Source organism: Aythya fuligula, chromosome 19 (genome assembly GCF_009819795.1).
Source record: "Aythya fuligula isolate bAytFul2 chromosome 19, bAytFul2.pri, whole genome shotgun sequence".
Lineage (NCBI taxonomy): Eukaryota > Metazoa > Chordata > Aves > Anseriformes > Anatidae > Aythya > Aythya fuligula.
Genome location: NC_045577.1, coordinates 2,460,632 through 2,487,454, shown reverse-complemented (window position 1 = coordinate 2,487,454; position 26,823 = coordinate 2,460,632). Strand labels below are relative to the sequence as shown.

Genomic DNA, 26,823 nt, shown 5'->3' with positions numbered 1-26,823 from the left:
TGTTTTTTTAAAAATCTCTCTTTAACCCTTTCCTTTATTCCAGTCTATTCTATTTCTTTTCCTCCATTAGTTTTGCTTTCCACTGTGTATTGGAGCCTTGCTGCATGTTCTCCCTCAGGTATTCAGCACGAGAAGTTGATTTAAAAAGGAATCACATGATGGACCTTTTTTAAAAACAAACAAAAACCAAAAAACACCCAACTAACACAAGTTTAAGAATGGAGTTTGTACACTTGACAATTGAGATAGCTATTTGGTCTTTTTCCTCTTACGAAGGATGCTAGGAATGAGTTCTCATTGCTCATTTGTAGCAGTAAATATATTCAGTATGTGGCATAGATTTTTACAAAAGAATTGTACCCAAATTTTTTTCCAAAGTTAGTGAAAAATTTACTTTCAAACCTGTGCATGTAAACTTAAGAGGCCTTTCATGTGATCATTTGTGCTTTGTTGTGGGATTCTCGTCTAATCTTAGTCGTCATGTTGTATTTTGTAATGAAGTTACACTTTGTGATATTCTTGACCCTAAATATACCATCTTAGCTTTCTCTAATGTGAACTTTGTTTTGAAGTTGATGTCTTTGCCATCCTCTATTCTGAATTGAAATGTACGTGATAATGATGACACTTGATTGAAATCAACTTACTTTGCTCACTGATTTATTAGCTAAAGCAGAAGACAATGGAGCTAACCCGAGCTTGCCAGAAGCAGTATGAATTGGAGCAGGAACTGGCATTTTATAAGATTGATGCAAAATTTGAGCCATTAAGTTACTTTCCATCAGAGGTAATAATTTAAAATAATGGGTTTCTTCATTCCTTTTTCTCTTGTTTTTCAATTGTTCGGAAGATATCAAACTTTATAGCTTTTCTATAATTCTAATATATTCTGCTCTGTAAAGAGTTATTAGTTGTAAAATATAAAAAATATTTTAAAATCATGTTATGTGATTTGATCTAAACTGTGTTATTTAATGTGTTGAATATTATTAGTCACTTGCAAAATTAAAATGATCTTTGTAAAGATGCCTGAATGAGGGGAGTCTGAGATGTTTCTGAGATAGGTGTATAAATGACGTAACATTTACATGTAACTAATCTATATGTTTCAGGATATTGAACTTGATAATGTACCTGGTGAAAGCCCATACATTGGTAAGGCCAGATATAAAAGAAATATGTTCATAAGAGAAGGCTATATTGCTAACAAAGCTCAGCAGATAGAGTGTGGAAAAATGCAACTAGACGAAGATAATTTGTGTAAGAAATCTCAGCAGAAACTGCAGTTTCAAACTCTAGATGAACAATTGGAGGATAAAGAGAAGAAGATTAATTCAGGTAAAAGCTTTATTTTTTATGAAATAAAAATAAAATACATATAGCAAGGTTTATTACACTGATGAAACTTTTGGCACAGATTTGACATGAGAATAATAACAGTGTCAAAGGCTGTAATTGCTGTAACCTCTCAGCCATGTCCTTTGTCTTTTGGGTCAAAATCGTAACAATTTTTTGCTATTATTTTAAGATAAAATTTAATCTTTTCATAATTAATTATTATAGAAAAGAGAATGTTGGACACATCTCATATCTGTTGCATCAATTTAATTTTATCAGTCACGTTAAAAACTTTTCAGACTTTTTTTTTTCTTTGAGAAATTATAGTATATCAGCTTTGATTATCCCTGTTTTAAGGATTTTTTTTCCTGGTTAACATGTTAATAGAAAATGTGTATCACTGTTGTATGGAATATTAATACTTTTTTTTGGGTTACAGCACAGAAAAGATTAGAAGAACTGCAAGGTGCAATAGGAAATGCAGAGCAACAAGTTCTGAAAGTAACAGGGGAACTGAGACAATTGGAGGATGCTCTGGCTCAGAAAAAGGTACACAAAGGACTTGCTAAGTGATTAGCATTTGAAAGTGTTTGAAACTGTGTTTATATAGACAGCAGTGTTTTTCTAGCCATTCTTTCTCAAATGGGGCATGTATGAGTGTACAATGAGGATTCAAAATAATGAGTAGGTTATATTTAGACAACCTGTTAAGCTAAACTACCAGTCTGATTGAACTAATTGACAACATTTTAAGAAGTCATATTTCCAGTTTGTTTTACCCAGTCTCCTAACGCTGTCTCCAGATCTCACAGGCCAACAAGGAAGATCTGGAGCAGCAGTTGAGTAAAAAGATACAAATCCTGCATCAGCTACGCAATGAAGCTTTAGAACTGGAAAAACAAATGGAGAAACAGAAAAGAGAAATAGGGAAAAAGCAGAAAGAGCTTGAAGACTTGCAGAGTTCTCTTGCTTCTGTAAATCATAAAGATCCAAGACACGTGAGTAAAATCAAAATCTTAAATTTTTATCTACTACATATATTCATGTACTGAGAAATGTAGTAAACACTATTTTAACTGATTACCATTCAGTTATATGATTCATGAAATAGACGTTATTTTGCTATTTAGCTTTTTTTTTTTTTTTTTTTTTTTTTTTAGCAGTTCCTCAGCTGCTGTAGGTGCTTGTTGTTACTGATGGATTCAACAAGGTCTCAAGGTCACACGGGGGTGCCTAGAGCTCTAGCTTCTTTTTCCATTTCTATGGAAGCATGACTCTGGATTTCTGAGCCATTTACTGTGTTCTGACACAGTAAACACGAAACTACTAAATTCAAATTAATTTTAATAGAGTTTTTTGAAAAGCGCTTCTCTTTTTAAAGTGAGAGCCTTTCCCAGCCAGCTTGAGGTTTTTAAGCATGCAAAAAAAAAACTCCGAGGCTCGGCTCCCGTCTCCAGCTTTCAAAATCCTAACGGGAAGCTAACGGGAGGGGGGCGGCCCCGTGCTGCGGGCCCCTCGGCCCGGCCCTCCCCGGGAACCGCCCGGTCCCCGTGGCCGCCGCCCGCTTCCAGCCAGGGCGCGGGGGCCGCGGCCGCCCAATCGGCTCCGCGGCGGCGGGGCTCGCCCGGCCCCCCCCGGGCCGCCCCGCGCTGAGGGCGCTGCGGGCTCAGCCCCGCCGTGCTCGGGGCCGTTCGGAGTCGCCCGGCCCGGGGTGCGCCGTCGTGTTCCGGCCGCGGAGGCAGCAGACAAAGGGCGAGCTGTAAGTGCCTGTTGTGCTTGTTGTTTTTTAAACGGGGCTCGCGGGGCGGGCTGTGGCTGCGGCCAAGTGACTCAGCAGCGGCGCCTCGCCGCCCGTTTTACTCGCTGAAATCTCGCTTTTCGAAAGCTGAACGTTAGTTTGTTTTTAACAGGTGGTAGGTTGAGCTGCATTAATTCGATAAGCTGCGTCTAACGTTCATATTTTAATACGTTAAAATTCGGAAAACTGCATATTTTTACCAAGTGCTTTGTTATAAAGTTACTTCCAGAAGTGATTTGTCCAAGAGTATGTTTTTAAAATTCCTACTGTGAGCTCTATTTCTTTTTTGAGTAGTAAGAGGAAAGGTGCTGGCTACCATGACAGCATAAATTACATGCTTTTCCAAGTTTTTTGTTATAAAAGTTGTTGGTAACATAATCTAGTGAGAAACATGTAGCGCTATATCATGTCAATAGTCCATCTTTGTATACAACTGAAATAATCAGTTAAGCTTATCCTAAATATATGAATTCTTGATCAAAGTCTGTGCGATGTGTGGAATTGGTGTATTTCCCAGAAAAACAAAAGCAATTTTGCTTTATGTAAACCTTAGCTACAAAGTTGGCATGACTTGCTGGTTGTTCAGTGTTTTCCTTCAGGTGGTGACCTGACATGTTCTGACGCATGACTACCACAAAGGCAGTGCAGGATGACAGGAGAAAGCTTTTGGGGAAAGTCATGTCAGTTTTTGAATGAAACAGGAAATAGTATAGTGCTAGCAGCTATGAATACTGACTTGTAAATGCATGTCTGATTCATCATGCCTGGGCAAGAGGGGACACTGTACCTAATCATGCAGTTTGTCACACATTACTTGCCTATTCGGGATTCTTTGTGAGGAAGTAAAGAGGAACACAAGCAAATAAAACCGAACTCCAGAAGATACATTGTGCTTGTGACTTTCACTAATGGTAGTGAGACACTGCAGAACTGAGTAACATAGAGAGTTGACTTCTTTAATTGATGCTGACATTGACCCACTTGACCTTTCCAATTCATTTACAGGCTCACATGAAAGCTCAAAAAGCAAGTAAAGAACAGCAGCTGGATGTGATGAACAAACATTACAAACAGCTTGAGAGTCGCCTGGATGACATGCTTTCTAGGATTGCTAAGGAAACTGAGGAAATCAAGGACTTGGAGCAGCAGCTCACCGATGGTAATTTTTCCCTTATCTTATAGCATTTCTTGTATTTAGGCTAAGATGGTAATTGAATTGAGGAATCAGTTCTGCCTTTCTTTGCTTCAAAGAAATACAGAGTGTGTAGGAAAAGGTTTAAAAACTATTTCAAGCTGATCTAGGTAATGTGTTTGTTTGTTCTCTCTCTTTTTTTTTTTTTTTCCCCTTGGAAGGTGGGAGGAGCAAACATCTGCTTTGATTGACTGAGTGCTTTGTTGCTCAGGGGTTCAGGATCAAAATGTTGAGGCAGGAAGGCCCTTGATCAAGTCTGAGCTGAGTGGTTTGTTGATTACTAAATATATCCTCCTCATGTGCAATTCTGTGTACATAATAATCTATGTGAAAGTAAATGTCCCTGAAAAGAACAAGAATAAAAAAAAAAAAATATTTTAGAAAGGTAAAAAATGCCATTTTAGAAGGAAGCTGGGGTGGGATGTAGGTTCTTTTCAGCTCTTCCAATGGCCAGGTTAGTACAGTAATAGTGGGACTCTTAGCCTTTAAAACACAATGCAGGCATTTTCTGCTTGATTTCTAACTGCTTCTTATTTCGTATTCCAGTAGGTGAACAGTTTAAGTTTAGGAAAGACAGTTATGTGTATTTTATAAGTAAGCATGACGACTTTGCTATTTTGAATTCATTTTGCATTTCTGCAGGTCAAATAGCAACAAATGAAGCACTGAAAAGGGATTTAGAAAGCATTATCATTGGATTACAGGAATACCTGGAAAGTGTTAAATGCCAAGCAAAACAGGCCAATGATGAATGTAAGGAGTTGCAGAAAGATAAAGAATCTTTGCTGCAAAGACTGACAGACCTACAGGAGGAAAGAAATAACCTGGAAGTAGTTGCCATGGATGCAGAAAATATGAAAAAAGTAAGGCTTGGTACTATGTTTCTCCCCAAGTTCAGATTACTAAGAGTAAACTTAAAACTAAGCAAGCAATCAAATAAGAAACGTCAAAACATACTTCTCTGGACAAATTTACGTTCTGGTAGCGTAACTTCAGTCAGATGTGCCCGTGCACATTAAGAACAGAACCTTTAAAGCCAGTAGCAAGAGGCAGACAGTAAATCCGTACTTTATAGAAGATCTCCTAGAAATGCAGGCTCTGCCTTTCAAACATTACTGAAAATGTATTTGCAGTCACTGTCACAGTGAATTGCATTAGTGAAAACTGGACACTAGCCCAGGGATCTGTGCATTAGTACCTTACATCAGTCTTATCATCCAGCTACTTAAAGATCTGTCTTTGTATCCTGGTAAGTGTTATGTAAACCTTAATACCAGAGGCACGTTTCACTTTAGGCTACACCTTTTCAACTCGTGTGTAGACTTTATGCAAAGTCTGTCACAGCAGCATCATTGACCTGACCTTGATATAGAGCAGTGCTACTTATGATTAAATTTTAAATGTTTGGTGATTAGAGTTGGTGGCTCTACTTTGACTTTACAGCAGTTACTTTAATTTTGAGTTCCTGAGGAAGAGAGGTGATGTACTCTGAAGAAGTCTTGTCTCTCCTGAGTATATATTTCTGAAATTAATGTAAAATTCCAGGAAATAGCAATGCTAGAAGGTGCACTTCAAGAGCAGCGAGAAATAAATGAATCACTTAGAGATGCACAAGGGGATGTCAGTGCCTATGAGGCTGAACTGGAAGCCCAGCTAAGAGACAGAGACATTGAAGCCAATCAGCAAAAGGAAGAATTGGAAAGACTGAAACAACTTAGCCAGGTAAGAACAGAGCTCTGCTGCTGCCAAGGTGATAATCGGCTGGGCTGGTGGTGTGGGGGGAACCTTTCCTCCTTACCTTGTCTCCAACCTTGATTCCTTTGCAAGGAATTGTTGGTTTAGATGTGTCCTGAAATGGAAGTTATCATCAGTTCACCAGGATTTGTAACCTTGCCTTGAAGCGAGGTACAAAGTATTTGCAGCCTCAGTAGACTTAATTCACGATATTCAAAGGAAAATAATTATCAGTATCTTTTTGGAAAGAGATACACACATGTCAGAGAAATAATACTGAAGCAGTACTGTGAAATGTAGCAGGAGAAATAGGCCACTGTTGCTTTTTCTAGTAGAAATTGAGTTTTATAGCTTTTTTTTTTTTTTTTTAAAACATAAAGTAGTATCTTTCTGTAGGGAGAACCAGTATATGCTTTAATTTGTACATTTCTGTTTTATCTTCCTGTTTGGGGATCCTCACTTGCATTCACACAGTGATGGATGATGACTACCATCTTGGTTCAGTTTCCATTCATCAGAAATTTACTTTTTTTTGTGGTGGTGGCTTCTTACCTTCTTGAAAGATTTATTCCACCTGCAGGTTACAGATGACAGGAGGACATGAAAATGCAACACAAAGCGCTTCTGTCTCCAACCCCTGCAAGTCTTTTAGTTTTGATGTTTCACTTGGAAGCTGTCTGTAGAACCCTGCCAAATATAATTCTGTCAGTTTCCTAATGGGCGTGATATGCTCATATTAGGTCTATATTAGAATTTGCTATACTATTCACGATGATGATGTTTTAAGAAATATTAGCTGTTAAATGGCAATGGCTTAATTTGGGATGGTTGTTTTCTTAGGGGCTGTTGTCAGACTGTTATTCTTTTAGAAATGCAGCTGTTACATATTTGTGTGACAGGCTGGGAGTGGGGCTGTTAATCTGAAGGTTTTCTGTGTTTGTAGATGGAACTGTCAGCTCTGCAAGCTGAACTTGAAAAAGAAAGGCAAGCATTAGAGAATGCTCTGACCAAAGCACAACTAGTAGAAGAGAAGGAACAAGAAAATTACAAGCTGCTCTCTCAGTTCAAACAATTGCAGGTAAGGTACTTTGCCTTAACAGATTACCTGATATGCAGTCTACTTTTCCACTGCCACTACGGGAAAGTGATTAAAAAAATAATAATAATTATGGGGTTCCTTATAAATTTTGTTTTGAAGTTCGGTAGTACTTATGACTCTTCCTGCCTTTAATTTTCTTGTCTGGAGACCCTACACCATAGTCTTTTATCTTTTGTGGACTTCTGAAATTATTTCAGAGCTTCTGTATTGTATTGCAAGGGAATTGATAAATTGTTTAAATATATCTTTATTTCCCATAAGCCTCATTCAGTATGCATCAGTAACTTTTTGTGTGCACTAGAAAAACTGTTCCAATACTTAAAGCAGAACTTATTTCATCTGTTTAAAGCTGTGATCCTGAGGAAGCTTATTCAGTTGCCACAAAACAGTAATGGCATCCAAGTACAATAGGCAACGCAGCTTGTGATTGTTGAATTTCTAGGCACTTCATGAATTCACTGATGTTCAGAAACACCTCTGTAAAGGAGTGTCACAGATCAGTGCCTCATCTTAACTGGGATTAGAAACTAAGCGTGCTTCTCCCTGAAGCTGCTGAAAGGCTCAGTCAACAGGATTTTCTTAAGCAAGAGTAGAACACTGAGTTCAAGATTATCAAAATATATCTGGCAAAGGAGCCTGCTTAATTTTTAATATTAAGGAAAAAAAAAAAAAACTGTGCAATTAGAGCAGTTTTCTTCATTGTGGGAAGTCTGGGTTCAGTTCTTCTTTGTATCCATCTGATCCCATTTTCCCATCTCACATGCTCCTCAGAGGATACAGTGAACACCAGTTTATAAACAGTGCTAATATCTGGTGAGGATTGTAACTTCTGCTTGTTCTCATTTTGTTGATATTGGTTCAGCTCACATTGGAAAAAAAAAATATGTTGGATTCCTTGTTTAGAAAGAAACAGAGTTAGGTATTCAAATTTTATAATAATAATAAGCATTAATAATTTATGTATTTCTTTTGTTATGTTTGTGTGGATGTTTTTTTAAGGGAGACAATAATCTTCTGAAACAACAGCTTAAAGATCTTCAGAATCAGCTAAGCCATGCAGTTGGCAACTTGATTCATCCCGAGGAAGTCCTAGCTCGTATAAATGAACTCAAGGAAAAGCTTCAGACAGGAGCAGGAGAGATAAAGTGAGTACAATAAAAGTACAAACAGTGTTAGATTTGTGCACATTAAATTGGTAAGTACATGAGAGCAACAAGGTGTGTCTGCTGCATCCTGCTGAGTACAATGTGGGCAGTTCAAACATGAGATTTAGCACCCTGTGGTTAATTAAGATAGCATCACCTGAGCTCAATAATTGTACTACTGAGGGAAATATGCATTCCTCTTGGGCTTCACTGTGAGAGGTAGAACAAATTTTTTTCTTTTTTTTTTTTTTCCATTTTCCCCTAGCAACAGAGAATGGGAATAAAAAAAGACAGAACAGAATAGTCAGAGCTGGGGATGGAGGTCTGTCTTATGCAGTGTAACCTGTTCAGTACTACACCTGAATTCATTTACATTGGATGTCTTCAACTTGTACTATTATACTAGGTTTCACTGTTTCAATATCTGGTATTGCAATTTAAAGTCACTGTTTTCTGTCTGGCTTATTTGTCTTTCAGATGTTGGAATTCAGATGATGTTTTGGGGAAAAGCCTTGCAAATCTGCAGAAAGAATTTAATAACATCCTTGCTGATGTGCAGAGGGAAAAAGAGAAAGCATGGATTAGACAGAGACAATTGCAGGAAGAAATTGCATCCCAGCAGGAAAAACTGGACGATGTACAGGAAAAATATAGACAGGCACGTATCAAAACTACAAAAGCAAGAGTAAGAAAACTTCAGCTTATTTAAAATATGTAACTTGCAGCTGAAGAATTGAGCTTCACTGTGGGTGTATCGTTGTTTCCCTCCATCTTTCAGAGAAGTATAATTTCCACTAAGAGTAGGTAAATTGAACACAGGTGCTTGTCAGAAGCAAATTCAGCAGCTCCCATCAGAGCAGGACACCTGTTACCCATGATTCCCACAGGAATACCAACCATTACTAGAGTTGTGGTTTTTTTTCCTTGTGTACACGAGTGTATGTCCAGTCATAATTCCTGCTATTTAAAAAACTGTATAAGCAGGCAAGAACTTCTGAAGAAGGAGGAGAACAAATAATTGACCACTTCCATGCAGTGTATATCATAAAGTTCTGTTTAAAGTAGAGAAATACAGTGTTTGTTCTCACATTGTTTTCATAAGAACCCTGTGAAGACAGCAATAAAGCTGAAAGTATTTTTAAGGCACCAAAAAAACCCCCACCAATACGAAAAGTATGCTTATACTTTAGACTGCTTTAAATCAGATATTTGATAGATATGCCATGTGCTCCTGTGCAATTTTTTGTTAGTTTATGTTTTATAAAGCTTGAAAAAATCTTGCTTGGAAGAGAAGGATTTGACATGCCTTTAAACTTCCACAAGCAATCTCTAATTTGACCTGTAAGATAATGAGGAGAGACCTGTTTTTTGGTGTTCATGTAACAATGGAGTCATTAATAGGCTCACGAGTTTTGTCTCATTTTTTTTGGTGAGTTAAAATTTGGACTGAATGTTATGTCTCTCAAGCAATAGAGAGTTTAACTACAGGGAGAAAAATACAGCTAGTAACCTTCTCAAAAGTTATTCTACTTATTCTAATTTGTTTCCCTTACAGGTTAAATCTGAAAACAAGCAGAATAAGAATAAGGTCCGTCAGTTAGAGAATGAAATTCGACATTTACTTGAAAAAATAAAGAGCATGGAAGAAATTCAGGGCCTTGCTGATCAACAGCTCCAAGAGGCAGATGAAGAAAAAGAGACTATTCTTGCTCAACTGGAAGATTTAGAGAAAAGGGTAAGAATGAGTATGGACACATCCATGCACTGCATTTGATGTCCCAGGAAAAGAAAATTAAAAAAACTTTTGTATTTTGCATTTTAAGACATAGATTGAATGCAGGAAGAAACGTGGCAGTTACATTTAACCTTTCTCTTTTCCTTAAATTTTATTGGTCACTCTTATTTTTGTATTTTTCTGATACTTCTCTACATGCAATACAAAATAGGATGTGTGGGGAAGTCTTTTCTTCCATGCTGCTTTCTATTTGAAAAATATCACAAATCCTATTTTCTTGGTTTCAGAAAAAGTTAGAAGATGCCAGGGCACAAATGCAATTTGCCAGTCTAGATAAAGAACTGAAGGAATTAAAGAGAGCAATCATCACTTCAGACAAACTGGCAGCTGCTGAACTGTCCATTGCTAAAAATCAGCTGAAGGCTCTTCATGGGACTGTTCTCAGAATTAATCAGGAACGAGCTGAGGTAAGTTGATAATTAATTGCTAGTTATAATTAAGCAGTGCTTTCTAATGCCACAATAATGGTAGCAGTCCTGGTGTTGCTTTTAAATTCAAGTTCAAATCTTTATTTTGAATTGGCCTGCCACATGTTGCTTTGGACAGTCTCATCTTGAAATAAAATAGATGAATGTCTGAGCAAACTTGGGTTTGGACGGGCTATGTTCCTGCATGGTGGAATGTGAGGGAGAGGCAAGTTTGATCTTCTAGCAATTGAAAATCAAATGATAAATAGTACATTGTTACATAAGACAAAGAAAAGAGAAGCAAATACGGAATTTAGTTCTTAGAAGTCAGGCTTCTAAAACTGGAAATTAATTTTGGCTACGTATGAACATCTAGTTTGTAGAAACACTGAAGTTAAAGGAGAAAATATTTTACGTAAACTTAAGTGTTCATCTGGAACAGATAAGTGATGATGTTTCTCATTATTTTGCATTTCACAAATTTTCATATGTCTGCAAATTTGTGAAGCATTCTTTCAAACTAAAGCTAAAATAAAACTTTAATTTTAGGAATTTGAGGAAGCTGAAGAGTTCTGTGTTGAAGCAGCTCGTGCAGCTCGGGATCTTGCCCGAGCAGAAGCAGAAATAGAATTGTTACAACAACTTCTAAAACAGAAGGAAGAACAAGTAAGTTGGAGCTATATTTCCTCTATATTATATGAGGAGGGTAAAAGTGGTTCAGCAACTTTCTGAAACTGCCGTATTCAGTTGTCTGCCATAGCCTTTTTCTTCAAGTTTCTCCAGGTCACAGTGTTCTTCCCTCCCTTTACACCTGCCAAAGAACAAAGTGAAAACCTTGCTGAGTAGGTTATCTGACTTAGCGAACAGGTGACAGGTTTACTTAACATGCACAGCCACATAAAGATATTTAAGCCTCAGTCGTAAGAGGATGGGAAGAACAATTTTGTTGTATCAAAGTAGTATGTGCATTGTGCCCAATGGCCATTTCTGTAGGAAAATGTAAGCCTATTTGAAAGCTTTAGTGTAGTCTACTTTAAACTGAAGTGCTTTGCTTTGATTTTAACTCATTTAAAATAGTTACAGCATGAAATGGAGAAAGTTGGTGAGAAGAATGTTGCATCAAGCTCTCAAAAGTTTGAAATAGATCAACTAAATGACACCGTGGAGCAACAGAAAGCAGAAATTGACCATTTGAGATGGTTGTTGGATAACGGTGGGACAGGTAATCTTGCTTATCTCCATTTCTTTCAGTTAAGCACAGATGCAGAAGAACTCATTTTCTTCTCCGTATTTCTTACTGTTTGTGGGAAGCTGTTCAGAATTCTGTAATTTTATTGTAGAAGAAACTGTTCAGGATATGTTTCTGTACACTGTCACATACATTCAGTCCCTAAATCACTCTGCTTCAATGGATTCTCTGTATCTGCGTGTATGAAAAGAACAGTAAGACCTAACATTTCCAACATACAGTATTTTACAGTGCATTTGAGATGTACAAAGTACGGCTATGTAAAGTGCATGGGTCTTTGCTTCTTTGAATATATAGAATGGAAGAAATGGATAGCTAAGGATCAGCCACAGTCCCAGCACTTCTTGGTTTCTAGTTTTGTCAGTTTACGTGCTCTGTGACCTCTGGTAAATTTAGTTAAATTCTGAATATTTCTGGCTTTATTATTAGCCTTACGTGCTTTTAAAACCATGTGATTAATTTACAGGTAACAAGGATGAAATTGACAATTTACAAGATGAAATTGCAGCACTCAGAAACGTGCTTTCATACCAGAACGATTACATCACCAGTATTGCAGATCCACTGAAAAGAAGGGGATATTGGTATTACGTGCCATCATCACAGGTCAGAAATTCAAATACTTAATTATGTGGTGAGCAATATGATATGGGGAGAGTCCATTATAATCTTGCCAGGTCTAGGGAGAGCTTAAGAAAAACATTGACAGGCATGGAAGAGAAATACAGAAACAACAGGTAAACAAACAGGTCTGCTGGCAAAGTCTTTGCAGAGCTATTTAGGTATAGAAATCTAAACACATGATTTGGAGGCCACCCTTCAAAATGCAGTACTGTAAACTCATTTACGTAAAGGTATAAAAGGAAAGAAGTACATATATTTGTTGTTGGTTTCCAGCAAAGCTGTAGATACACAAATCTGGATTTTTATTTATTCATTTTTCCTTTGGTCACTTTCTATTGTTATATTGGTAATAGGTTGAGGACAGCCGTGTATAGTGAGAGTTCTCAGACTTTTTTTTCCCCCTGTAGCACAGGACAATTTTTATAAAAACATTACTAAGTATATCACTTGCTTGATGATACAGGAAAATATATTTCATATCTTTAAAGCAGCAAAATGTTTGGAGATATGGAAAGACAATTATGTATAGCATGTTCTTGAAAAAAAAAATGTTTTAGACTGTCTACAGCTAATAAATTGTTTTACCTTTATGATCTAGAATGTGGGGTATCTCATATTAACACACTTTTTTTTCTTCAGGCCTCAACTCCTGCTTCCCACAGCACAAAAGATTCTGGAGTTGGTTTACTGTGTCCTGGCACATCCCCACCCAGGAGAAGGTGTGGTCAAATCAGAAAGGAAGACTCCCCGAATCCAGGGGGATGTTGGATGTATTCACCAGTCAGAAGTAGGTCGTACAAAATGAATCCTGATAAAGGTAAGTCAGTGTCATTGCCTCAAAATGTTCAGGAGCATACTAAGCATGGATTTGCTTAGAGTTTATAATGAATGCTTTTGATATGCGTGAGTGAATTACAAATTCACTGCTGAACTCATTATTTAGTTTAAACAGTGTTTATTATTTCTGTATATATACTGTGCATTACTTTGAAGTGTACATTTGAAAAATGTGTTTCATTTAAAAAGTGATTAAGTAACTTTTTTTCTGTACATAAAGCTAGAAAAATAAAAGAAGATAACAAAGGAAATGAGGAAGCTCATGTTCATGAAGACCCAGCCTTTGTACCACCACCTGGTACAGTTATTTACACAGCCCTTCCGAATGGAGTCCCTGTACCTCAAGGAACCGTGGTATATGGCCCTCCTCCTGCAGCTGCAAATGGAGGCTCAATTGCTCCTGGATCTGTTATCTACGGCCCTCCTCCTGTGGGGGCCCATGTTGTTTATGGCCCTCTTCCTCCAAACTTTACTGTCCCACTCATTCCTGTTGGAGTACTTCACTGCAACGTGCCTGAACATCATGATTTGGTAAGATACAGAGCTGTAGGCTGCAGGTTTAGCTGTAGGCAATTGACTTGTGAATGGATTAAGAGCATCTTTACAATATGCCCTCTTAAATGAGGGAAAACAATAGTATCTGGCTTCTACCAATTTAAAAGTTCAGTTTTAAAAATCTTTTTTAGCAAGATCCTGGATCTGAGAGAGCTTGCTAATAAGAATGCTCTGTCTTCTGTATGTAGTCTGGTGTCTGTTATCTGTAGGTGTTCCTGTGTCTCAAAACCCTGCTTTGGAGGGCTGAAATAGGAAAATTAAGACTTATTTTCCTGTTTTTCCTGCGTAGGAGAACGAAGTCTCAAGGTTAGAAGATACTGTGCATCATTTAAAGTCTTGGAAATCCAGAGATAAACGGTCAGGGACAGCTGAACATAAATGCAAGAATGAGATGGAAAAATTACATCAAAACATAGACGATCTTCTGCACGAAAAAGAAGAGCTGGAATGTGAAGTAGCAGAGCTGCGAAGAGCAGCTCAAAGATATAACAAGCGCAAGTAAGAATATTGCACTAGAAGATGTATAAAGTCAGCCTGTGGAAATACCTAAAACTCAATTTTGACATCTTCACAGTTAATGTGCTTGTCTGTAGGGTACATAAAATGGAGTAACTACAAGAGGCTTCCGGGCCTCTGACATCTTTGTATTTTAATGCAATGTTTTTCTTCCTGGTGTTTTAGGGACTTCATTGAAGGGTATACTGAAAACCTAATGGCAGAATTACATTTAGAAAAATCTCTTAAGCGTCAGGAAGATATTGCAGATGAAATTGAATGTATAGAGAGGACGCTTCTGAAACGACGAGCAGAGCTTAGAGAGGCAGATAGGCTACTTTCGGAAGCTGAAGTGGAACTTGAGAGCACACGGGGAAAGGTATGTAAACCCATAACTAAGGGCAGAAGAATTTGTGTGTTAAGATTGTTTTAGGTGGAGAATGTCTGCTTTTTGTCTAAGCCATTTATTTTTACTTGGATAACATGCAGCCTTTTAAAAACGCTTCTGTTTTAAAATAAGCCCTTGGATAACGTGTGCTAAAAGAAAAATATTTTGGTCCTTGCCAAAAAGAGGATGCTTTCTTCTTTTTTCTGGGGGAAGGGGAGAGAAAAGTTTCCACTTCATGGTATACAGAAGGAGAGGGTACAGTAGAATATTCAAACCAGGAGGAGGTCGTTCTTGGACAGCTAACCTGCAGATTATAGGTGTGCAAAGGGTAAGATGGGAATGTGTTGTCTCAATCTTCAATTTTTGCTCTAGACTAAAGACACTATTCAAAAGTACAATCATGCCAAACAGCACTTGTCCCGTACTGAAACTGAGGCAGAGGAGCTGGAGCGAAGGGCTCAGGAAATGGCCATTAAACTTGTGAAAGCGGATCAGCAATTAAGGTACGCTGTTCTTATGAATTTGTATTAAACATGGAGAAGAACAAGATTCAAATATCAAGATAATGCTTCTGGAGAGGGAGAGCTGTTAAAATGTTAATATGAAAAGGCATAAATGCTTCTTCAGATTATTACAGGCAGATACAAGGGATTTAGAACAGCATAAGATGGAACAAGAAGGTATTTTGAAGGAAATCAACAAAATGGTGTCTGCAAGAGACTCTGAGTTCCAGTCCTTAAACCAGAAGATAGAAATGCTGACTGAAAGGTGAGTTAATCTTAAATTTACCTTAAACAATATTAGATACACTAATGACGACCTTTTCCGGTAAGTTACTGCTTAATTATATTCTTGTTTGTTCTGAACCATACTTTTATTCTCAAAATCAGTCTTCAGAAGCTTCAAGGAGATATTCAAGTTGCAGAAGGCAATGAAGAACATCACCTCCAAATCCTTAGAGAAGCAGAAAACATTCTTCAGGGCAAGAAAACTGAACTGGAAAGACTGAAAGATCAGGTAACGTGTGTCTGGTTAACTGTGGGCCATCAGTTTTACTGTTTTTAATGTAACTGGAGGGAATCTTATGTTCCAGACTACCTTGTCTGAAGAATTCAATTTATAATTTTGTGTTACTGTTGGTAATTTTTTTTTTTTGACTTGTGATAAGCATGACTCCAGTCTTGCTGGTATTTCTGCATAGTAAATATTTTTGCAGAGTTCTCTATGTTCTTATTGTACTTCAGAACACAGAGCTTAAGAACATCTGAGATACAGGACTGTGCTTGTGTGGATCAGAACTTAGTCTCTAGCATTGGCCTTGTAACATGGGTCTAGCTCACTACTCTGATGGAATCCTTACGTGCTATGGAATTCAAATAAATCTGTCTTGGAACGGTGCATTGCATTTAGTTTTGTATATTTGTGTAGCTTCAAAAGCCTTCAGATGCTTGTTCTGTTAAACTTCTGAATTTCCACATTATAGGTTACTGCTCAGCGACAAGAGTTGTTGTTTCTGGAGCAACAGTTAAGTCAAAGAAAAGAGCAGCTCCATGTCCTTCAAGACTGTATTTGTCAAAAGAAAGGTGACCTCAAAGAAGCTCTTCGAGATGGGGAGACGGAAGCAAATGAAAAACAACGCCAAATAAGAGTAACTCTGAATTTTCAATTTATTATATCTTTGAAGAAGAGTGAAAGAATAAAGTATCAAAAACATCACAGAACTTCCACAAAACTAGCTCTGCTTTCTAGATCCTCCCCAAACCCACTGAAAAAATAGGACAAGCAAGTTTACAGTTCTGTGTGCTTAAGACCAGGTGCACAGATAAGAATTAGAACTCTTCTAATTTTGTTAATACTTACAGATTGGTCCCTTGAGAATGAAACTATATTGAATAGAAGTCTCTAAATGACTTACTGTTGCTGAGGCAATCAGCTAAAGCAAATCAATCTGATTAGTGTGCATAAAATTTAACAAAGCTGGCATAAGTCAGCTGTCTGTCTCCTTCCTTCCCATTTGCTTGCTCAGAAGGGCATCTGTACTTTCTTGTGGAAGAAAGACTTTACTAGATTCGTACTCTTAGCACCGAAATAAAAACAAAGGATCAAAATTACCTTTTTTTTTTTTTAGGGGGGGATGTTTTTTCTGGTTTCCTGTTTTAAGGCCTACCTAGTGTTCACTTGAATTATGCTGTTAATGGTGAGATTTCTAGGTAAAAATCTTCACAAGACTAATGCTTTAGTCAACTATAACTATAGTTATATTAATTGTTAATTGTAACTATAAATTCTGCAATTAAACTGTCCAGATTATAGTTGACAGTAGACATTTAAAATATATTCTTAAATATTTACAAATTATTTAAAGAAAAAAAATCAAATGGCAAATATTGACAGTCATTTTAACACTGATACATTTCCACAGGAAATAAAGCTGCTTCTGAAGGAGCTTACTGTTGAGAGGCAAGAACTGGATGTCCAAATAAATGAGAGAAGAACACAGCTTTCATTCATAAAGAAGGATATTGGAGAAGAGGAAGAAAATCTTCAAGGAATACTTGGGCAAATTACTAAACATAAGATAGGTAGGTATTAATCTCTACATTTTTAATAGAAATTTACTCTAAGCTGCTAGCCGTACATCTGTGCAGTCATATTTTCTTCACTCTTTTTAAATATTGTCCTAGACAGAAGGAGTTCTGTGTAATTGTTGTAGTTGGAGACTGAATCTCCAGTACACAGTACAGAGCTGACCATTTCTCTATGCTTGAGTTGAGGCTGTGCTTAGTGCAGCTTTGGTTTTGGGACTGGAGTTCTTCGTTCCAGTGAGAAATGTAAATAAATCTACCATCAGGACCGACTGGATAAGTTTGCATTCTAGTGTTACATACTTGGGAGGTACCAGCCACTTGTGACACGCTGACAGAAGAATTAAACATCTGGGTGAAAAGGGAAATGGAGGATTACCCTTCCAGACAGTTACATCCTGTCAGATTGTGGGAAATACAATCAGCATTAGCTTGCAAATCTTGTACTTTCTGAAAAAAAAATTACTTCATTGTCTGTCAGGTACTTGTCCCAGAATAACTCCCCAGAAAACGGGAAAAACAGGAGACTGAAGGACCTGTGACATTCCAGTGGAACAGCATCAGATAGAACACTTGCTGTGTCTGCCACAGCAAATTAACGTAGTTTTTACAGGGCTGATATCAGCATTGTCCTTTTTTTTTTTTTTTTTTTTTCCTTGATGTCTTTTTAAATAATAGAATTAATTTAATGTGTGTGTCAATAACCTTTTATTTTTTTCATCTTATTAGAACTGAAACATGTCCTGGAAATGCTGGAGATTGAAAATAATGAACTTCAAGGTTTGAAACTACAACATGACCAAAAGATCAACGAACTAGAAAAGACTCAAGTTGCAGTTCTAGAAGTGAGTATTTCTTTTATAGCTAGTACGGTAACTGGAAGAAGAGACCTGCATGTTCTGTGGTTCTGTTAAGATCTGTGTGACAGAGTCCGTGTGCTTTTAAATCTGAGTCACTAGTCTGATTTCAGCTTATCATAGGAAAGCTTGCTTGAGCACTTTAAACTGATGGGAATTTTTTGGTGCATATAAGGGAAGGAAGGTGAAAAAGGCTAAAAGAAATCTCTTCTGTTATCTGCAGAATGATGAATACAATTTTCTTAGCATTACTTTCCAGATTCTTTTATCCAAATTCTACCTATGCCTTCACTCGCAAAGTTGTATGGAAGACCGTGTACTAACTCAGCTGGATGGTGCTTTCTGTAATTGTAAAGGTATTTCAGCTCAGCTAGTCTCTTCCTATTTTGATGAATGCAGACCAACATTCAACTTTGCCACAAGCTTGCAGGAAGATCAGTGGCATCCATTTGGCAGCCTTGCAGTAGCTACAGGATTGTTAGGTCAGAGCCCAGGATAACACTTCTTTACTTAGATGTGTCAACTCTAGCTCTTAAAGTGGTCATTCTCTCAAAATCCCTGTGATGAAGGGATTTGCTACTCATCTTATGGCTGGGAGAAAGCAATAGTGATTAAGCTATGAAGGAATGAAGACTTGCACCTCCATCTTCCAGTTGTCATCCTAATATTCATGCTAACCTTTATCATAAACACACTCAAATCAATCTGGCACTTTAAGCAGTTCCTCCCTCTTCTAATGCAGTAGTTAGAGAGTACTGTATCTGCCTGCATGTGATCTGTGAATGAAAGGTTTTTAAACTGCTGCAGATAAAGATGTTAACTTGTTCTTTTTCACCATATGTGTTATTCACAATATTTTCTTTCTTAGGAGAAGTTGAAATTGGAGAATATTCAGAGATTATTTCAGTGTCAGCAAGGGGAAGTAGATTGGCAGGAACAACTACTTGAGAAAGACCGTAAGGAAAATGAACATCTGGTTTCTCAAATGCGCACTCTGCAAAGTAATATCGAGTCTTTGAATAAAGAAAAGCAAAAGCTTGAAGAAGACTGTCAGAGTTTGGAAAAGAAGTTGTCACAAACCAGAAGGTGTGAGGGGGGGATATGTGTGCTGCGAAGATCGGAAGTGATGGGAAGTGTCTTGAATGTCAATTTATCCTGGTTAAAAACATTGCAGGAAGTCTGAGGTTCCCTACAGAACATGGGCATCCATTTTATAGAATCCTATAGAATGTCATTTTTTACACCCTGTGGAGGCTTTATTTTAAGTACGTCTGTAGAATGTCTGTAGCAGACATACAGAAGATAAGCAGCAATTATAGCTGCTGAATGCAGCAGTATTTGTTACATCCTGGCAATGCAATGAGAATGTTAGGAAAAGCAAAAGGTTAAGTCTTAAAACGAGACTTCTGTCTTGTTCTTATGACTGCTGAATAGCATGCCCTTGAGCTGAAAAAACTACTGAAATGCAACTGCTTTTAGAGTCCTCACCATGTACTTGCAACAAACCGAGAACATACATTCGCATTTTACAGAGACTTGACAGCTACTGAAGATAGCGGCAGAACTGTATTGTCCAACATAGAAAAAATGGAATTGGATGTTAAAAGCCTGCAGCAGGAGATAGATCTACTGAACAAACAAAAAAAGTCACTGAATGGAGACATAACTGTTGTACAAAAAGATCTTCAAGGTAAAGATCAAATTTTGTTTTTAAGCTGTAGTGTAGTTTAAAAGAATGGCATTAAAAGGCACAGTATGTGTAACTGTACTGTATGATAAATGATCTGTTATGCTCAAATATCTACAGGCAGAAAGTATTTAATATGTTAAAAAGATGGAAACTTTTTTTATTCATTTACAAGAAGAGAAATTTTATATGTCTGGTTACTTTGTGGATTGCTGATTGAAATTGTCTTTCATCAAATGTTTTCCTAGAAAAAAAGGAAGAACTAGAAATGCTGAAAGAAGAACTCAATGACTCCAGGCAGCGTCTTCATCTGGTGGAACAGGTTAGTCTTGGTCAAATTTATGCTTGTTCTTACATAGTGAGTAGGTTGTACAGAAACAAGGGACATTTTTTTTTATCACCATTGATAGTCCATTGCCTGTTTCTTCGTGTAAGCACATTATCTTGAAATCAGACGCTTTGCAGAGCTAATAAACAATGTCTAGTTTCTTTGGTCTTGCTGAGTTTGGAGTGGTTTGGACTATAAGTACCTAACCAGATGATTTCTATTTTGCTTTCCATTTTTAAACATGAAGGGAAGTGGCAACTATGGTGAGGCTCCCAGTCAGGCTGTTATTACCAAATGTACCTAACGGGAGTGTGTGGGCGTGGTGGTGGCAGTTTGGTGGGTTTTGTTGTTGTTTACATTGATCTTTCTTGAAAACAATTCAGGTATGGAGGCAAAATCAACCTGTTTTACCATTTGGTTTTGTGTGTTATGTTGGTTTTTGTTTTGTTTTCATCTTTAGCAAAGACAATTTGTTTTGTTTTAAAATGCAGTACAGCCTTTACTCTGGCATCTTGAAACTTAGGCATCTGTGGTTCTTGTTGCATTTATTCACTCAGTGCCTGGTTTAAAAAGAAGGTAGTCTTCCAATGTGTTTAGGGGTGATCAGTTACTTTCTTTCAAATGCAAGCCAAATTTAGCCAGATACCTGTTACTTTTACCAGCTAGATATGTCACTTGTTTTTCTGTTTATATTACAGGATTTGAAAAATAATAGAAGGCATCAGGAAGAGCTGCTTAGAGAGCAGGCGACCTTGAAAGAAGATATCCTAGAAAGTTTAAAGAAATGTAACAATTGCCAAGAGAGACAGAAGAGGAGGGAGAACCATTTGCAGAAGCTCCAGAAAGAGATCAAAGAGAGAGAAACAGAACTAGCCAAACAAGAAGCGGTAATGAGCCTGATAATGTGTCTAACTTTTGCCTGGCCTCTAAAAATAATGGAGAAAGAAAAGCTTTCAGTGCAAGAAACAGGAAGCCTCATTTCTAAAGGAATAGCAATGAACACAAAGCTTCAAAATTCAGCTATGTCTTAGTGAAAGCTACTGCGTCCCAACAAAGGACTGTTCCTTCTTGGCAAGGTCATTGTATACTGAACTGATAACAACCAATAAAATCAGCAATGACCGCTGAGTGCATGAAGGGCTAGTGTAGTGGCAGGCACTGTACAATGCTGTATGTGGGCTGCTGTTGTGTTACTGGTATGGGTGAGGAAATGGACTACTACAGATAATTCTCTATACTTTCTGTTTTGTCAGCTGCTAAAAATGTATTTCAAGTGAAACTAATCAAAACTTAAGTCCGTCTTTTTTTTTAGAATTCAAAAACTAAGCATCAAAAGGTTCAGGGTCCTCTATTCCAGAAGTTTGATTTTGAGTGGATTAATGTTTGTAGCTGGTTTTTGTTCTTCTGTTCTGCTGTATTTCTATGCAAAGCCATCAGCCCTTAATGAAAACTAGGGCTTAATTGTATATTCCTGTAGTAAAATTAACGTATGTTGGCTGAAAAGCTTCAACAAAGCGTTAGCCAAAATAAAAACTGAAAATGTCCTGGAAAAGAAAAAGAGGAAAAAAGGTGAATTATGTTTGGATTAAGTACTATACTACATTTATTCTTCCAGATTTCTGATGATTTAACTGATGTCTTTTGGTGATGGTATTTGCTCTTTCTTAGTTGCTGCCAGTTAAAGTTTGAATTGATGGGATCTCTTGTTTGTTTGTTTTTGCCAGATTCTTCATCAGCTCAAGCAAAATTCAGAGTGTGAAGGAAAAAAACTGGAAGAAAGTACTGCTAAACTGAAAGACCAGAAACTACTATTGGAAAAGGAACTAACAGATCAGCAAAAGAAACTGGAGCAGGCAATAGCAAAAATAAGGCTGACAGAAGAAAACAACAGGAAGCTGGAAAATGAAGCATCCCGATTTGCAGCACTTGAAGAAACTATCAGAAAATACAGTAAGACCTATTGTACAAATAAGTTGCTTGGATTTTAATTCAGAGCCTGGATTGACTCTTGATCGTTAAATTGATTTGTTGAAAGAACTGAATTTTTAAAACCAACTGACTTTCTGTTCCCTCCCACCTTGTACCAGTGTTTTTTCAAACTGTTCAGCAGAAAAATGTTTGAAAATATCTAATGTGTTTGAAATATATTACGGTATTTACACTTTTGCTAATCAGTGTTTATTTTAAATGTTGATTACAGAACATCAGATCTCAGAGAAAGAACTGCAATTACAACAAAAAAATAAAGAAATTCAGTCTCTTCAAAAAGAACTGGAACTCTCCAGGTCTGAGCTAAACCACCTCCAAGGTCAGCTGGCATCAGAGAGGAAAAAAACAGAAAAACAAATCTTGAGTCTGAAAGAAGCCATGAAAAGGCAGAAGACACAGCTTGAAAGAGAACTGCGTGTAAGCCCTGATTGGATGGGGGGAATACTGGAAATTTTTGGTGATTTTTGGCAAAATGATCTAAAAAAAAAAAAGCCCCTTTTATTGCAGGAAGAACAGAAGTCATGCATTATAACTTCGTGACTAGACAGAAGTTGAGGCAAACAATTTCTGGTATTTCTAGACTGTGCTGCAGCATACCTCTCTAGTCACTTACTTTATGCTGTTTTTACCTTTTAACTTGAAGAAATTGTCATGTGTGGGTTCTCTTTATCCATTTTTTCTGAAGTGAGTGCTCATGGTAAAGGCAATCTTTCTGCATTTTCCTAGGAACAAAAGCATGAAAATAAGTGTTTGCAGAGTGATATAGCAACTGCGGAACAAGTAGCGCACCATAACCGGGAACGAGCCAAGCGTCTTATTAAAGAGCTTGGCCAGATCCAGCAGGACTATACGGATCTCCAGAACCAGGTATAACTGCATAGGCAAGTCCAGGCAGGTCGGAGGGAAAGCTGTGCCTTCTAGACAGGGTGATATTGTATTGGTTTTGAATCTCCTCCTGTGAAGCAGACTGATGCTAACAGACATAGACCTTCTTAAAACTGCTATGCATTTATTTATTTATTTATTTTTCTTCAAATCTGAAAGGTAACGCTTTGTTAACACTCAGTAGGACAGCTCAGTAATCCTGGTTTAAAAACAAACAGACCAACTCCAGCCAGTCAGTCGGGTGCTGACTTTTCAGTCTAAGGCTGCCAAGCTCTAAAGCAATTCTTCAGATCTTGGGGGTCGAGGCAGAGTGGCACAGCTATGGGTTACCTTCCCATCACACAGTAGAGAATTACAGGCTCTGATTAGGCTACTTCAAATGGGTTGGTTCCTCTCGCCCACTGAAGTGGTGCCTGAAACAGAGACCATGTTGTTTGGGGATGAGCTGAGGAAGGTGGTGGGGAGTCCTAGTATTCCTTAGAATAATTGAATTTGGATGTTACAAAGGTAAGTGGTAACTGTACTGTTTCATTTGCTCTCAGCTTAATTTATGTAATGTCTCAATCAAGAACTAGGACTGTGGCTCTTGTTTGCATTATGGTTTGGTCATAGGAAGCTGGCATAACTGGAGTCATAATTTATGTAAATCACTAAATGTTATCACAGTTCAAAGCTACTCACTGGAGACTTAACTTGGTAGTGCCAGCCTGGACCGGCATTTTCTTCTTCAATTACTTGCTTAAATTTAAAAGTTGATTCCACATTGTCTCACCTTTAAGCTGTTTATAAATTGTTTGTAAGTCCTTTATAAATCTGATTCTTTAGAGAAGAATGTTTTTAGTGACTACAAAGCATTCGAGGAAGGCTGTGCTAGATCAGAGTACGAATAGGTTTAAATTAATGGCTTGTGTCTTGGTAACTTTACTTCCCTCTCCAGTCAGAGGGGCTTCGTAAGCAATTAACTTGAATTTCAGAATTAAGGCTGTATCTGCTCAGAGATTTTATGACTTCTGATTTTAATAGTCAAAGCATAAACACTTCAGAGATGAGACTTGCTCAGTTGCACAGGAAATCACTCTGGATTGATGCACTTGTAATGTGCCAGCAACATAGCAAGACTGTTTTATGTTGTAGGTTAAGACTCGAGAAGACCTGGAAGAGAGACAGAGGGAAATACAGAATACAGTAGCACTGCTTAAATTGGAGGTTGAAGATGAAATTAAGATAGGGTTTAAATCTTCAAGCCTATCCTCAGAACCATTGGAAGATCTGGGAGCATCTTCTGCAATAAAAAGTCTGCATTGTGAACTTGGTAACTTAGAGGAGACTCTTCCATTTGCTGCTGCTGACAAAAGACTGTTCTCATTGGAAGAAAAGTTGGATTTTTCAAAAGTCCTCCTAATGGTAAAATGCTTTCAGGGAGTAGCCCTTACTCATGTTACAGCTGAGCATGTCTGTGTTGGTCCTTCTAGCTGTAGTGCTCAGTTGCTGAATGTGCTTTTGTTTCCAAAAGGATGAACAATGGCGTGGAGAGGCTCTCCGAGAGAAACTGCAGCATCATGAAGATCGGTTGAAGGTGGTGCATCTCTTCCCCATCGCACTAATACATCTGTTAGGTCCCTTCCAAAAGTAATTTAAACAACAGGAGCATGGGAGATCCTTCTCCAGCTTATGCAAAATACCTTTGGGTGTCTTTTGTTAGGTGCGAATAGTAAAACAAGGCCTAGCAACTGTGTTATATCAAGATGAATAATATTCAATAAGTTAATTGTAGTTGGATTTTTGAATATTCCAAAATGTTTGTCACTTACATTATACTGTGGTATGTTAGCAACATGAAAATCTACAGTTCAGGGGCACCCGTGACCATTTTAGGCAGATGTGATGGCCAATTTCATTTAGAGTTGCCCCTTCAAGCAGCTAATGATAAATGTCAGATGAATACAGCTTATTTCTGACTTAAACTTATTTTTAAAGAGTTTACCTCTTTATTTGCAAAGCCATTGCCAGCTGCTTGTGATTCAAGAGACTCTTAACATCATATCCCCAGTGGTTTGACTTCAGGTCATCAGACTATTTAAGTATAGTCTTCAAAATTATACTAACCGCATATAATTAGGACTAATGATTTATTTAGGCTCAGCTCCGGCAGTGCATGTCCAAGCAAGTAGAAGTACTGATCAGAGGGAAACAACAAACCGAAGGCACCCTTCACAGCCTGAAGCGACAGGTTGATGCCCTGGATGACTTGGTCAGCAGCACTTCTTCAGACTCACTGTTCCTAGCCCAAAGCTCAAGTCTAGCATCTCTCCATGATGCTCTGAGTTTAACAAAAACACAGGTAATGCTCTAGTGCCTACAAGAATTCTGATTCTTTTAAAATGTTTCTCTCTCTGGTAGTGTTACACCCATATGCTTACCATCTGGAGGCACTGCAGGGGTTTTCTGTAGGTGGGGCAACCACACTGTATGCTTGGTTGCTTCACCAGTAGCTAACTTGTTAGAGAAAGCCTACCTTCTTCAAAGAGCGGTTTTATACTTACTTGCTTCATTTTCTTTTATTTTTTAATCATTTTTTTCTTTAAAAAAAATAGTCTTTGAGTAGTAAAGAGATTAATTTATTGCTCATACTTCTGCTTTCTCTAGGGTGCTCTGACAAGACTTGCACAAGTCCCTGGCAGGCCAGAAGGTGTTCCAGTGGCGTCTCACCCATGGCATTCCTGCTCATGAGAAATTTCTCAGTGAAGTCCAGAGGTAAGAGAGATTGCTTCAGCTTAGTTTGCACTTAATACTTGTTTGTGTCTTGAATTTTGGGGCTTATGAGGTGATCAAGGAAGGGGGAGGCACAGTACTGCTCCCAGACCATGTTGTCTTCAGCTAAACGAAAGCATTCCTATTCTGCTTCTAATGATTCTGTGGTAATGATTTAAATAAAAAATAATTCAAGAGCTGCCATACATCAGTGCTCAGTAGAGAGAAGAAAAGCTTTAAGCACACCTACAGCTACTTCTAGTATCCTGCCACACAGCAGGAGTTAAGTCTCAAGACATGCAAAGCATCTGTGCACCTGTAGCCAGGGCCTGTGCTGTCCAAGCCAGTGTTGTGCCGCAGCCAGAGCTGGTCATACACCGCCACCTCTTATTACTGATGTGCAAACCCCCTCCTGTCACTTGCATTCTAGATACACAGCTGTGCTCCGTGGAACTGTACCACTCCTGAAGACTTCTACCTCAATATTTTGCGAGCCTTTGTAGGAAATGCATTTGCCAGCAGTAACAGCTGACTGCAGGCCTTCCTCTGTACTGTGAAGTTTTTGTATGACTAAGGGAGCTTTCTGTATATATGTTTTTTAAAAAAAACTTTAAAGATGGGTTTAAGGATATCCAAAACATTTATTTAAGTGTAGGTATGTCAGTTTACATTTCAAAGAAATTTTTTTAACAAGGACAGTTGTTATTTACATGTTGTCAAATGCATGAATATTGCAAATAAAGCTATTTTTGAGTACTTTCTTAAATTTGTGTCTAGTGCTTGCCTTCATCCTTTCATCCTACTGTTTCTTAGTATGTATGCTGTAGCAGTGGTAGTTCCTCAATCTTGGATGAGGATAGCAGAAACAAGCCCTGAGCTCCTCTCTCCTAGTTGCAGGCAGCCAACCTTGTTGAACAGGGATATTGAGGTAGGAAGTTACTGGCTACCCTTTATGAATATTACTGCACTTTCTTCTCTGAACAGTGATGCGTATTGCTTTTCTGAACCATGGGGATATGGTTTTTAATTCTGCTCAAATTTGCAAGCAATATGATCTTAACTAAAAAAAATCTTGTAACTGAAGA

General features: G+C 37.8%; 1 protein-coding gene across 4 annotated transcripts in view; it reads left to right on the top strand.

Annotated features, from left to right (window-relative positions):
* CNTRL (centriolin) overlaps window positions 1–26,355 on the top strand; it is a 32,930-nt gene extending 6,575 nt beyond the window's left edge. For 2 of the 4 annotated variants that reach the window (XM_032200287.1, XM_032200285.1), the window contains 37 exons: window positions 668–787; window positions 1,113–1,338; window positions 1,778–1,887; window positions 2,142–2,336; window positions 4,142–4,295; window positions 4,971–5,191; window positions 5,874–6,050; window positions 7,006–7,140; window positions 8,161–8,306; window positions 8,784–8,964; window positions 9,862–10,041; window positions 10,329–10,508; window positions 11,058–11,174; window positions 11,586–11,730; window positions 12,224–12,363; window positions 13,021–13,198; window positions 13,439–13,749; window positions 14,063–14,271; window positions 14,455–14,647; window positions 15,029–15,159; window positions 15,284–15,424; window positions 15,547–15,673; window positions 16,140–16,304; window positions 17,079–17,238; window positions 17,971–18,086; window positions 18,967–19,184; window positions 19,631–19,788; window positions 20,034–20,107; window positions 20,812–21,000; window positions 21,838–22,063; window positions 22,314–22,519; window positions 22,829–22,969; window positions 24,122–24,391; window positions 24,501–24,563; window positions 25,125–25,328; window positions 25,634–25,741; window positions 26,169–26,355. In XM_032200287.1, coding sequence (XP_032056178.1) covers window positions 668–787; window positions 1,113–1,338; window positions 1,778–1,887; window positions 2,142–2,336; window positions 4,142–4,295; window positions 4,971–5,191; window positions 5,874–6,050; window positions 7,006–7,140; window positions 8,161–8,306; window positions 8,784–8,964; window positions 9,862–10,041; window positions 10,329–10,508; window positions 11,058–11,174; window positions 11,586–11,730; window positions 12,224–12,363; window positions 13,021–13,198; window positions 13,439–13,749; window positions 14,063–14,271; window positions 14,455–14,647; window positions 15,029–15,159; window positions 15,284–15,424; window positions 15,547–15,673; window positions 16,140–16,304; window positions 17,079–17,238; window positions 17,971–18,086; window positions 18,967–19,184; window positions 19,631–19,788; window positions 20,034–20,107; window positions 20,812–21,000; window positions 21,838–22,063; window positions 22,314–22,519; window positions 22,829–22,969; window positions 24,122–24,391; window positions 24,501–24,563; window positions 25,125–25,328; window positions 25,634–25,717 — 5,991 coding nt within the window. In that variant the 3' untranslated portion in view covers window positions 25,718–25,741; window positions 26,169–26,355. Of the gene's footprint in view, window positions 1–667; window positions 788–1,112; window positions 1,339–1,777; window positions 1,888–2,141; window positions 2,337–3,042; window positions 3,098–4,141; window positions 4,296–4,970; window positions 5,192–5,873; window positions 6,051–7,005; window positions 7,141–8,160; window positions 8,307–8,783; window positions 8,965–9,861; window positions 10,042–10,328; window positions 10,509–11,057; window positions 11,175–11,585; window positions 11,731–12,223; window positions 12,364–13,020; window positions 13,199–13,438; window positions 13,750–14,062; window positions 14,272–14,454; window positions 14,648–15,028; window positions 15,160–15,283; window positions 15,425–15,546; window positions 15,674–16,139; window positions 16,305–17,078; window positions 17,239–17,970; window positions 18,087–18,966; window positions 19,185–19,630; window positions 19,789–20,033; window positions 20,108–20,811; window positions 21,001–21,837; window positions 22,064–22,313; window positions 22,520–22,828; window positions 22,970–24,121; window positions 24,392–24,500; window positions 24,564–25,124; window positions 25,329–25,633; window positions 25,742–26,168 lie in introns of those variants that run through there. The other 2 variants (XM_032200286.1, XM_032200288.1) reach the window with 2 other exon arrangements.
* Window positions 26,356–26,823: the final 468 nt, after the last annotated feature.